This window comes from Engystomops pustulosus, chromosome 1 (genome assembly GCF_040894005.1).
Source record: "Engystomops pustulosus chromosome 1, aEngPut4.maternal, whole genome shotgun sequence".
NCBI classification, from domain to species: domain Eukaryota; kingdom Metazoa; phylum Chordata; class Amphibia; order Anura; family Leptodactylidae; genus Engystomops; species Engystomops pustulosus.
The window spans coordinates 222,979,560-222,993,483 of record NC_092411.1 but is presented as its reverse complement, the minus strand read 5'-3'; the positions used below and the strand labels follow the sequence as shown (position 1 = coordinate 222,993,483).

Below are 13,924 nucleotides of genomic sequence, written 5' to 3'. Positions count from 1 at the left end.
TTTTATTTAAAAATATAAGAAGATTACCACAGTCACAGTGCCTGGATCTATGAGTAAGAGTCCCTGGAAGGTGAGGGAGGAAGTAAATGATACAATATGGGGTTGCATGCACCACCACTGTTTAAAGAGGACCTGTCAGGTCAATAAAACACTTTAGCTTCTCATACTAAAGTAAGCAGCTCCCTAGCTCTCCACCAATTATAGCAGTGTTAATTCTCTAGCTTTATCGGAACATACTGAAAAGCTATGAAACACATCAGTACATAGCGGTCCGATCAACGGAACTATCGTATTTATGAGGGGACGGTCCGAGGAGGTGGTGACTGCCACATTGAGCCTGGCAGTCACAGCCGGCATATGGCGTGGGCAGGGCCGTGAAAAACTAAAATTAGGGCATCAAAATAAAATATAACCGATTTTCACAGTCAGTAAGAGGCTCCTTTAGCCCTGCACTATATTAACACTTTGTAGTTTAAAAACAGTAGTATGACTATCTGTAATATGGGACTGGAGAATTTTATAGGAGATAGACGACAGGTAGATTGATGATAGAAGATAATATAAAAGATAATATAGATTTATAGATAGATTTATAGATGCATAAATATAAAGTAGATGAGATATAGATAGCTAGATAGTTGATCGCCCCTCATGAATACCCTGGACCGCAGTAAGTTAGATTAGGCTATCAGACTGCTACATAGTGTAGTGTTACCTAACTTTTCGGTATGTTCCCATAAAGCTAGAGATTTAACAGGGCTATAACTTGGGGACTGCTAGGGAGCTGCTTTCTTTTGTATGAGCAGTTAAAGTGTTTTATTGACCTAGAAAACGCTCCATAGACCCCAGTGGGTCGGCTCCAGGTCACTGCTGTTTGTGGCCATGAGGCTGCTGTAAAGCATATCACGAAATGTTGTTACTAGATCTTAGATGGAAGTAAAAAATCTTCAATCAGAAAATGAAAACAAATTTAAAGTGATTCATTTTGTTATCAGCTTTTTAATGGTCACTAACTTTCCGTCAAACTTTACATACATCAATACTAAAAGAAAATACAAGAATCTGTAGAGTGCTTATTTCTTAAAGGGGTTGGCCACCTTACCTCATGTTTTTTGTAATGTGTGTGTAAGTGTGAGGGGCAGGATATTAGGTAATTTACCAATATACATACGGTATATTTAAAGTTCTGCTCCAATTTATTGATATGTAAAGTAAAGCCTCCATTCTTTACCTCATCAGCCAGACATTCCTGTCCATAAAATGTCTGCAGATGGATGGTCATGTGATCTCTGTCTATGAACAAACGCCCTGCCAGGACCTGGATCTTATATTTATGCAGTCTTCTCTCAGCACCACACACACACAGCAGCAGACACAGCAGAGGAGAAAATTGTTGGTAAATGTAGAAAAGAAGTCACATAATGACAATAAACTGTAAAACAGCATGTACACACTGCACTACTGATTTATGCTAAGTTTGTTGAAAGGTTAGAAAAATTTAAACCAAAACAAAAATTGGTGACACAATGGGGCAGATTTTCTTACCTGGATTCGGGTCCGGCGCGATTCACTAAGATCGTGCGCCCGAGTTCCTGCATGTGTCGCTTCCGTGCTGAGGTCTGCCGGAGTTCACCTTCCTCTTCCAGGTGCATGTGAGTGCTTGATCTTGCAACACAATTCCTTTTTTAAATTCCGCGGTTTGTCCAAATCCGTCGGGTTGTCCAACGGCCATGCCCCCGATTTCTGCAGCATGCAAGCCATCACCGATGCGCCACTATCCAATCGTGTGCGCCAAAAAGCCGGCGAAATTTGTCGCAAAGCGGAAATAATCGTGAAACCCGACGAAAGTGCGGCGTTCGGACCCTTAGTAAATGTGCCCCATTGTCTATAAATATTTAACCTACACAATTGGAAGTTTAAGGGCATATAATCTGTACATTAGAAACATATTGTACCTCCAAGACAGAATTTGTGGTTTCTTCTCAGAAAAGGAAATATGGCAGGTTCCAGTGTAATATACAGTAATCTGTGTGATAAATCCTACAGAACTCTTTGAATAACAATGTATTAAACAGACTTTTCTGCAATTCCAGGTGGGTCCTCTCCAGAACCATGAAGGAAGATGCTGATGAAGACATTGCCAAGTATGATGGTAAAAAATGTGCAGCTGGATTTACTCTTATTAAGAAGCATCTCAATACGTGACACTTCTTGATTTATCATAGTTCTATATATGTCTCTGAAATTCTTGTTCATTATGGCGCACACACCTAGTCGCTTCTTACCTCTGGAGCAAGTTGTGTTGCATTATGTAATACGTATTTACTTTTGTACATTTAAAAAGATCTGAGAAAGTTGTTTCTATTGATATAAAACCCAATCTAAGAGTTTGTAAACATTTATTTGCATGTCCTGCGTTAAAGAGTTAAAGAGATTTGCCTGTGTTATGCTTGTGCATGAGATGCTGAGTACTGACAATGTGCTTAGATTATCATGGTACAGGGTTTAGCTACACTTAAATTTTTTTTGAAGATTCTAATAATATCTAACACATAGAAAAAGAGAGATGAGATAGATCAAAGTGATAAGATAGATATAAGACACAATGGAGCACATATATCAGAAGTCCGCCTTTGTCTTTTTTTTTACATTTTTTTGTTGACTTTTCTGCTGGTCAGTGTTTTTTCTTTATTTGATACATGTGGTGTTTGGTCTTTTTTTTTATTTTTTTAAAAGTTGTAATTAGTTCCAAGCTAATTTCTGTGCTTGGTCAGGGGCAGCCGGAGATTTGCAGCCAAATTTGCGACTTTTAAAAAAAGTCAATACTTTCACATCTGGATTTGTGTGATAACTCAGCGGACACTGCAGAAAGCTAGACAATGGCATACTTTGAAAGGAGACTTTTTTGGTGCAAAAAAGTTGCAAATGAGCACAAGCAACATCAAAAGTCTACATAATTCAAGAAAAGGGCAAGCAAAAGTTTGATGTATGTGCCCCAATGACACACTCAGCTCTACTATCGCATCTAACCAATAACACACACACTCAGCACTGCTATGGCTCCTAGTATCAAGACACTTATCTTGTCTGTAGAGCTTGTCTACACTGCTGGATAGGAACTGCCTCCTTACCCCTTATTCATACAATCAGAAAGGGAAAGGAAGACCAGTTGTTCTTGGGCAAAGCTAGAGTTCTCTGCCACAACACCAAAGATGTGAGGAATTTAGATGCTATGGTCCATAGATGTTATAGAGAGAATAGCTCCCTTTGTTAGACATGTTGATATGCCGAATAAAGTGATTCTCCCTAAAATAGTAAAAACAAAAAAACAACAGGTCTTCTTGCAAATAAAAAGCCCTCACACTATACTATAGCACGAAAAAATGATATGTACACTGGAGATCAAAATTAGAGATCACATGGGGCTGAGTCGCATTTGCTTTTCCATGGAAACTCACACGTTCGGAAACCAGCACCTGTCCCAAATTATCTTGCGGGTCAGAAAAGCCAGGGAAGGTGATATATATGTCCCTGGAATCATCAATAGTACGCATTTAAGTTGTACATATGTCATATGTTGTACATAAGTTGTACATATGTCAATGGACTTATGGATGGCGCTCATAGAATAAATTTGAATTGGGTCATAAAGGAGCAGATACCTCCCTTTAGCCACAAGGAGTGTAAGAACTATTGGTCTGTTTCTCTCATTCCAAAGTCTCTCTATATCATTTCAGTCAGACATCAGATGTTACCATAATCCCCTACTCCACAGAAGAAGGAATGTTACCAGCAAGCCCCCTTCTACCCTAGACCACCAAGGAACAATTAAACTGTTTTGCAGAATAAAGTATTTTGCTTTGAGAACATCTACAGTAGATAGGCTGACAACACAGGGCCTCAGTCGTCTGTATCTGCCCCTGAGTGATTTCACATGTTAGGATATATCTCTTTTTCCTTTCCAGTTCATATATTGCTATATATGTGCCGATAGACATTGTATACAGTTTAGGTTGTGCTAGGTCCCCTACTTATTTTCATACATATTAGGATATAATAACAACATAACTGCACTTTTTATATTCTCTCTGCTTATATTGTAGGAGAATGGAAGGTGGAAGAATTGAAGGAAAACAAGTTGTCTGGAGACTTGGGTCTTGTACTGAAATCCACAGCAAGACACCATGCCATTTCATCAAAACTAAAGAAGCCGTTTGTCTTTGATAGTAAACCTCTGATTGTACAGTAAGTTTTGCTCTTTTCACCCTGTAGATAGCAATAAGCTTTGCTGCAGGTAATAGCTTGCCAATGCAGTAAACCAGATCACCTGTCCCAGCAGTCAGAATACGGTATAGGGATTTTCTCTACAATTATGGCCATAAGTTTTGAGAATGACACAAATATTATATTTTCACATGATCTGTTGCCCTCTGGTTTGTCAGATGTTTTTTTTATCACATACAGAAATACAAGTGCAATGATATTATGAGAAACAAAAGCTTTTATTGACAGTCAGAATGAGTTAATGCAGCAAGTCAATATTTGCAGTGTTGACCCTTCTCCTTCAGGACCTCTGCAATTCTCCCTGGCAGCTCTCAATCAACTTCTGGACCAAATCCTGACTGATAGCCGTCCATTCTTGCATAATCAATGCTTGCATTTTGTCACAATTTGTTGCTTTTTGTTTGTCCATCCGTCTCTTGATGATTGACCACAAGTTCTCAATGGGATTAAGATCTGGGGAGCTTCCAGGCCATGGACCCAAAATCTCTATGTTTTGTTCCCTGAGCCATTTAGTTATCCCCTTTGCTTTATGGCAAGGTGCTCCATCATGCTGGAAAAGGCATTGTTGATCAAACTCCTCTTGGACGGTTGGGAGAAGTTACTCTTGGAGGACATTCTGGTACCATTCTTTATTCATGGATGTGTTTTTAGGCAAGACTGTGAGAGCCGATTCCCTTGGCTGAGAAGCAACCCCACACATGAATGGTTGCAGGATGCCTTACAGTTGGCATGAGACAAGACTGGTGGTATCGCTCACCTTGTCTTCTCCGAACAAGCTGTTTTCCAGATGTTCTAAACAATCGGAAAGGGGATTCATCAGAGAAAATGACATTACCCCAGTCCTCATCAGTCCACTCCCTGTGTCTGTCCCTGATGTTTTTTTCTGGAGAGAAGTGGTTTCTTTGCTGCCCTCCTTGACACCAGGCCTTGCTCCAAGAGTCTCCGCCTCACAGTGCGTGCAGATGCTCTGCACTGCTGATAGCCCTATCCGAAGCTGAAACTATTTTAAGAGACAATCCTGGCGATTACTGGTCCTTCTTGGGCACCCTGGAGCCTTTTTTGCAACAATGGAACCTCTCTCCTTGAATTCCTTGCTGATGCGATAGATTGGTGACTGAGGTGCAATCTTTCTAGCTGCGATACTCTTCCCTGTTAGGCCAGTTTTGTGCAGTGCAATGATGACTGCACGTGTTTCTTTAGAGATAACCATGGTTAACAGAAGAGAAACAATGATGCCAAGCACCAGCCTCCTTTTAAAGTGTCCAGTGGTGTGATTCTTACTTAATCATGACAGATTGATATCCAGCCCTGTCCTCATCAACACCCACACCTGTGCTAATGGAGCAATCACTGAAACTATGTTAGCTGCTCCTTTTAAGGCAGGCCTGCAATGAAGTTGAAATGTGTTTTGGGGGAAAAAGTTCATTTTCTAGGCAAATATTCTCTTTACACTCTTTATAACATTCTGGAGTATATGCAAATTGCCATTATAAAATCTGATGCAGTAGACTTAACATGTAAAAATTAACATTTGTATCATTCTCAAAACTTTTGGCCATGACTGTAGGTTTGGCTATTAATAATACAGGCAGAGATGAGGAAGGACATGGTATCACTGCCAAAAATAAAATCTAAGTGTAAATCTTTTAACTTTGTGCAGCAGAATGCTGGTATTGTAGATTGCAGCCTATTAGCGGCTGGTGAGTCCGCAGCACCTCGTCAGCTGCCATTACTCCCTGCTTCCCCCAGCCTTATTATCATTATTTTGTCCTGCTTCTCATCTGCATATTTTCTATATTTTTTTATTCAGGTATGAGGTGAATTTTCAGGATGGCATTGATTGTGGGGGCGCATATATCAAACTTCTGTCTCATTCCAGTGATCTGAATCTGGTGTGTGAGTTGCATTTTTAAAATACAATTTTATTTTACTTTTCAGAAGATTGGAAGCAGGAATATTCAGAATTATATCAGTATAAAATATTCCATCACTTGCAGGGTCACTTGATTGATAATTGTTGAATGATATGGTGGTTAATGTAGGTCAAAACTGAATACCCCCTTCTCAATTTGAGGTGACTGAAGTGCCACGATAACAGATGTGGCGTTTAAGAATTTCAGCCATGTGGAGTACTGCTCGCTAGCATAATTCTATTATTAAAGGGATTGACCCCTTTACCTCATGTGTGTGTGTGTGGGGGGGAGGGTAGGATATTAGGTAATTTACCGATAAACATCTATTAACATTTCTGCACCACTTTCTTGATTTGTAAAGTTAAGCCTCCTGTCTTTTACATGATCAGCCAGGCATGCCTGTCCATAAAATGGTCACAGCTGGAAGGTCATGTGATCTTATGAGTCCATCAACGATTGACCTTGATCTTCTATACATGAATAATATCTGTCACGGGTGCTCCCGCGATCCATGTCCCGGATCGCGGGTACACCTGTGCTCCCCTGGTTGCCTGTTCCTGTCCCCCTGCCCGCACTTACCTCTCCTGGCTGTGCTCCGGGTCCCAGCGTGTAGGCCACAAGCCTCCTTCCCTGCAGGCCGCGCGCTCCCGCTCCTAGGGCGTGCGCACGGACTTCTCAAGAATTAAAGAGCCAGCGTCCTCCTGATTGGCGCTGGCTAAACCGGCTCACCCTTTATAATCCGGCACCTCCCTTCCTTCCTGGACAGATCTTCATCATTCTAATGGAACTTCCAAGGTTTCCACACCTCGCTTACCACAGTGGTTCGTGTTGAAGTGAATGTCCATCAGCGTTTCCAGACGCTCCTTTCTTCCAGCGTTTCCAGATGCCTCCGTGTTCTTCCAGCATTTCCAGGTGCCTCCGTGTCTCCTGTCTCCAGCGTTCCCATAGGCTCCTGATGTGTCCTGTCTTCCAGCGTTTCCAGACGCCTCTGTGTCTCCTGTCTCCAGCGTTCCCAGACGCCTCTGTGTCTCCTGTCTCCAGCGTTCCCATATGCTTCCTGTTGTGCCTTCCAGGGTTCCAATCCAGCGGTGTCTTCTGTCCGTGCCAGAATCACCAGTGTTCCTCCTGTCATCCCAGGCTTGGACTGTTTCCTGCATACCCTGTACCTTGGCTGCCATCGAGGGGCGCTTATCATCCCCCGCGGTGGTCCAGAGGGTCCACTGGTCCACAGACGCCTCCCTCCGGACTTTTCCCATAGAGACTTTAGTTCTGTTGTCTGTGTGCCCGTTACAATATCAAAAGGTTCTGGCAGAGCGATTGTTCATGGACAGATAGAAGGTGAAGTAAAAGACAGGAGGCTTCACTTTATATATCAAGAAAGTGGAGCAGAATAGATATAAGTAGGGGACTGCCTGTATATCCAAAAAACAAGCTAATGAGATAACACAGGTCACTTTTAGATGTGCGCAACACGGTTCATAAGAACTTGAGTAGGAACGACATAACATAGGTGTAAATAATGGAGGATGGTGTAGATAAAAACTTTATTCAAGAAGGTACTGTATGTGTGTTTTTCGTGTTACATATAACTTTTTGGACATGTTCTGGGTTACTGTGTCCTTATGAAGCCTTATGAAGCCACACAACGGGGACCTAATGCTCATTGTTTCACTCAATTTACTTAAAAAAAGTGATCAAAAGGTTCTGGCAGAGCGATTGTTCATGGACAGATAGAAGGTGAAGTAAAAGACAGGAGGCTAACTTTATATATCAAGATAGTGGAGCAAAATAGATGTATATGAGTAAATCGCCTAATATCCTACCACCCATACTTACACCCATATTACAAAAAAAATGAGGTAAAGTGGGCAACATCTCTAAACCTGTAGAGTTCACAGGCACCTCATAGTCATATGTTCACATGAATAAATCATCCTAATATCACTAAAACTGATATAACCAAAAATCTGTGCTTCAGCTAAAAATTTTAAGACAGTCACAACATGCAAAATCTAGCATTAAAACAGATAAAAAAAGTAAAGGACTTCTAAAACCAATATATTTTTTGAAAGCAGAAAATTGCATTTGTCTGGTGATTGCATTTGTCTTGATTAACAGCCCTTTACCACCAACATACATTTTTACATAAAACTCACATCATAGCAGAGGTTAACGCACAAATAGGGATGTAAAATAATATACCACAATACACATCAACAATAATTTACACTCCCAAATATGCTAAAACAAAAACAATGCAATATAACCCCTCCTATAACCCTTCTATTTTGTCAAAATCATATTGGTTTTAGAAATCACAGCCCACCATGTGTACAAAAATAACTTTTTAATTCATACACACAGGTGGCTGTGTGTGTAACTTTGCATAAAATGCTAAAATTTCATGAAAATTCAAAATTTCCACTGAAATATTTACAAATCCAAAATACTTATATAAAGAAAATGTAGTTTCCTAAAAACAGTAAGATGTGAGAAGTTCATACATATCCCACATGTGTATATTCACCAAAATATGTTGCCAAGGGAATGTTAAATCCACAGGGGATGCCAAACTATTTTTACTGTAAATTGCACTGAGCTTTTCACAGATATATCATTGTACACTCCTTACACAACGGTAACCACGTACAAGATTATGTACAAGATAGGGTCCGGAGGTTTGTTCTTAAGTTGAATTTGTATGTAAGTAAAAACTGTATATTTTACAATTGTAGTTCCAGGCAAAAAAATTTTTTTGCCCAGTGACAAATAGAATTTCAAATTTATTTTGCTGTAATGGGGCCAAGGGGGATTATCAATAAGGTGTTATTACAGACACTTTACAGCTGATCATTGCAGTCTGGGTCTTTAGTTGAGCATCTAGAGACCCTAACCAGAGGTCACAGTGGGCAGAGGGGTCCGTCTTTAACTAGGGGTCGTCTGTAAGTCGGGGACTGCCTGTATATCCAAAAAACAAGCTAATGAGATAACACAGGTCACTTTTAGATGGGATGTGCGCAACATGGTTCATAAGAATTTGAGTAGGAACGACATAACATAGGTGTAAATAATGGAGGATGGTGTAAAATAAAAACTTTATTCAAGAATGTACTGTATGTGTGTTTTTCGTGTTACATATAACTTTTTGGACATGTTCTGGGTTACTCTGTCCTTATGAAGCCACATTATGCAATGAGGACCTAGTGCTCATTGTTTCACTCAATTTACTTAAAAAAAATGATCACTCAATATATAATTGTGTGCTCTGGGTGGGAAAGGGTTAATAACATTAAAAAGCATTAGTTGATGTTAACCCTTATTAACATTTTGCTACAGATGAGGTCATCTCCTCTTTCATATGATTCTAACTTTTCGTTGGGAGTGATTTTTTATATACCGTATATATTCATGTATAAGACAGAAAATGTGCTGAAAAATCTCACCTTGGCTTATACACGGGTCAATGCTCATCGCGGCTCTTCTTCTGTCTTCCTCCGCTGTACAGCCAACAGAGACGCGGCCATGCGCTCTTCCGGGCCGCCACACACTATGATGCAGCTGCTGATGACATCATAGTATGTGCCGGCTGGCAAAGCGCATGGACATGTCTCTGCCGGCTGTTAGAGTGGAGAGAAGACAGAAAAGGAGCTGTGGGGACAGGAGCATCGGGCCTCCCGAAGGTGAGTATGTAAGTTTATCTTTTTATGTGCTTGGCAAACTGCAGGCTGTCTATATACTAAAGGGGGCTGGCTGGCTGTAGAGTAAAGGGGGCTGGGTGGCTGGCTATATAATACAGGGGGCTGGCTATATACTACTGGGGGCTGGCTGACTGTATATTTAAGGGGACTGGCTGGCTGTATACTTAAGGGGGCTGGGTGGCTGGCTGTATACTACAGGGGGCTGGCTGGCTGTGTAATACAGTGGTCTGGCTATACTGGTATAATGCGACTGCAATCTTAGTGATACAAGTAGGTAACTAAGGACGCTGTCGCGCGATACCAGTGGCTTGTACTTTAAGCGCACGGAAGCGCTTTGCATGCCGCTGATATAACGGGACCAGCTAATGCATCCTTAGTTACCCGTGAATACCCGACTGTGGGAAAAGCTGCATTCCGTCACTGGGACAAAGCCAGTATACAGACTGGAGTATATGGAGTTACAGTGCATTTAAAAAACTTACCAGATCTGACTTACATACAAATTAGACTTAGGGGGCTGGCTATATACTACAGGGGGCTGGTTATATACTACTGGGGGATGGCTGGCTATGTACTACTGTGGACTACTGGCTATATACTACTGGACTCTGGCTGGCTATATACTAGGAGGCTGTGACCAATGCATTTCCCTCCCTCGGCTTATACTCGAGTCAATAGGTTTTCCCAGTTTTTGGTGGTAAAATTAGGGGGCCCGGCTTATACTCTGGTAGGCTTATACTCAAGTATATACGGTTTAAAAAATTGCACCTGAAATTCTCACTTTAAATGTGAATATCTGGTTCTCTGGCACCTAGAAACACAATTTTAGATTCATATGAGAGAGCAGATTCCTTCAGAGGAAAAAGAAGTGAGATTCTAGGTGCTACAGATATGAAGTTTTAGCCCTCTAAAGAGAAGGTGTATCTCATACCTTGGCCATAAAGGTCCCATCCTGTGAGTACGTATGAGAAACGTCCTTGGAAATAAAAGGGTTAAAGGAAATCAGCCACATGGATTTAGTGTTTTAACTGAAACCTGTTATGGCCCCAGTAACTACTAATTACTCACACCTTTGAAATATGGCCTGTGTGCTGGTCAAATTTAAAAAGTACAAATGACAGTATGTGGAGGAAATACACAAGAGTACAGGTGGTCTAGCTCAAGTGGATCTCCGGTTTCCCCTCAAATAACGCTTCAATAAATAATGTCCAAACAAATGACCATAATATATATACATTTTCTTCACTTTTACTTCACTTTTATCCATAGGTAAATCCAATATTCGTAGCTTGCAATGTATTAGACCTTAGACATTTTACAGCTGTCCATTTACTTTGTCGCTAGTATAGCGTAATTCACAAGTGAAAAAGACTCACGTGCCTTGATATCGGACAGAGACTCTTACTACTCTAGACGCCTCACTAGACAACTTTCACCTCACTAAACAGGTCTATTCCACTAATGTAATCTCCTGTCTCTCTAACACTCCCAAAAGGCTCTTTAATACTTTTCAATTCTTACTTAAACCAGCTGACAGCCGCTGCTTCTGGTACCAGCTCAGTTCGTGCTGATGATTGAATTTTTGTATAAAATGATTTTCCATTAATATTTCACAGGAAGAGTTTCATGACAGAACAGCATACACAATTATGTTCGGTCCAGACAAATGCGGAGAAGATTATAAACTGCATTTTATTTTCCGGCACAAAAACCCTATAATTGGAGATTATGATGAAAAACATGCAAAACGGCCTGAAGTCGACCTGAAGAAATTCTTTACTGACAAGAAGACTCATCTTTACACATTAAGTATGTCCAATGCTAATTTAATGAATCTGACTTGTCATTAGACAGTGAGAGTGGTACACTACTCCCTACGGAGTTTGCATATTGCTCTTACTGCCTAGCCCTGCTCTCATTGCTGGTTCACTGCAAAGGCGCAGCTTCTACCCCCTCATTTTTGAGAGTGGTACACAACTCCCTATGGCATTTACATGCCGTTTATGCTGCCTAGCGACAATTGGGGAGAAACCACATATGCATCCTGGGCCAGGTGAGGGCGCAAAGCTCTCCACCGCTCACTGAGGATGACATATGCAGGAGAGCAAGGGCGGGACACTTGATTTCAAACTGATGTCATAGGCTGAAAGGAGGGAGGATGAGGGAGCTGACAGGTCAGCCAATCAGAGCTCAGGTCATTAATATGAACTCTGAGCTTTGATTGGTTACTATAGGCAATGCCTATAATACAAGTTAGTTGTAAGGTAAGATTTAAACTAATATGTGAGGTAATTTGATATACCTCTCTCTATATATAGATAGACATACAAATAGATAGAAATATAGACAGACAAAAAGATATGATAAATAGATATAAAGATAGACAGACATACAGATAGATAGACAAACATACAGATAGATAAACAAATATACAGATAGATAGTCATATATATTTTCTTATAGCTGAAAGCAGTTATTTAATATCCCGGGCAACACCAGGTGCTACAGCTATTTAATACATAAAGCTGAGTGTATGTGTGTGTATATGTATGTATGTATGTCCGCTAAAGGAATCTGCACCGTTGCATTTACAATCACCAAATTTTGCACAGTTGTCTGTGACTCAGGGAACGTCATAGACCAGGAATAAGAGTACCGGGGACAGACAATCACTGGAATAAGAGTGTCAGCAACAGACAATCACTGAAATGAGACTGCCGGCGACAGACAGTCACTGAATTGAGACTGCCGGCGACAGACAGTCACTGAAATGAGACTGCCGGGGACAGACAGTCACTGAAATGAGACTACCAGGGACAGACAGGCACTGAGAGAGAGTAACGGTGACACACAGTCACTGAGAGAGACTGCCGGCTACAGACAGTCACTGAAAGAGACTGCCGGCGACAGACAGTCACTGAAAGAGACAGTCTGGGATAGTCTATAGATACATACAAACCCAAATAAACCCATTATAGATGTTAACCCAGGCAACACAGTGATAACACTAGTTATTAATAAATGTAACTATGTGAAGATAATTTCCCATAAATGTAGCCATGTTGTCCCTTAGAATCAAGATTGTTGACTTTAGATACGCCCATCGCTGCTGGAGTGATTGCACAAAGACACAAATAGTTTTTGTATGTGAAATTTCAGGGATTTGCTGCATGTTCCACTTCCGCCCTGTGATAATCATTGCTGAATCCAGGTGGACAGGCAGGGTTTATTAGTGCATGTGCAGCCACAGCTTCCTGGGTGAAGGGATGGTCGTATGCAAGGGCAGCTGTCTCATTTCTAATGGACACCAAGGCTGCACTTATGGAAAATTATCTTAACAAACATCATTTTTTATAACATCCAATTGAAGAAGGTATATATATGGCTGATGAATTAAATTAAAATGTGAAGGCCCAGGTAGGAACACCCCTTTAAGATACAGGAATATGCACCAAACATGCACCATGCACAACCCATAGGTATTGTAAAAAAAATTGGACCAAATTTATCATCCAGCTTTAGTCAATGGGATAAATTAATAGTGGTAATATTCACTAGTTGTAATCTGTTAAAGTAAGACATTCATATTTTAAAACAATTAATCAATTTTTTTTGCCAGTACTAAAACCGGACAACACATATGAAATCCTACTAGATCAAATAGTTGTTAGCCAAGGAAGTCTTCTGGAAGATGTTATACCCCCTCTGAATCCACCTAAAGAAATAGATGACCCAAAGGATAAGAAACCTATAGAGTGGGATGAACGACCGAAAATTCCCGATCCTCATGCTGTCAAGCCAGAAGACTGGTAAGAAATGTCTCATTTATCAGTTACCAACTGTAGTTCAAGGTTACCTGTATACTAGATGCATATTACTATATCAGCAAATAATTATATCCATGCAATCATACTTCCCATAGATATTACATTTCTAGTACTAGGCTTTATGGGTAATTTTGTGTAATGGACTGCAAGTGTTGACCCACTGTGTCACCAAATCTTTTCAATGTTGCGCTGCTCATAAGGC

General features: G+C 40.7%; 1 protein-coding gene across 2 annotated transcripts in view; it reads left to right on the top strand.

The window, feature by feature from the left end:
- Positions 1 to 13,924, top strand: part of CLGN (calmegin) — a 39,035-nt gene that overhangs the window by 15,628 nt on the left and 9,483 nt on the right. For both annotated transcript variants that reach the window (XM_072119448.1, XM_072119442.1), the window contains exons 4-8: positions 2,094 to 2,152; positions 4,104 to 4,245; positions 6,095 to 6,176; positions 11,512 to 11,704; positions 13,515 to 13,704. In XM_072119448.1, coding sequence (XP_071975549.1) covers positions 2,094 to 2,152; positions 4,104 to 4,245; positions 6,095 to 6,176; positions 11,512 to 11,704; positions 13,515 to 13,704 — 666 coding nt within the window. The remainder of the gene's footprint in view (positions 1 to 2,093; positions 2,153 to 4,103; positions 4,246 to 6,094; positions 6,177 to 11,511; positions 11,705 to 13,514; positions 13,705 to 13,924) is intronic.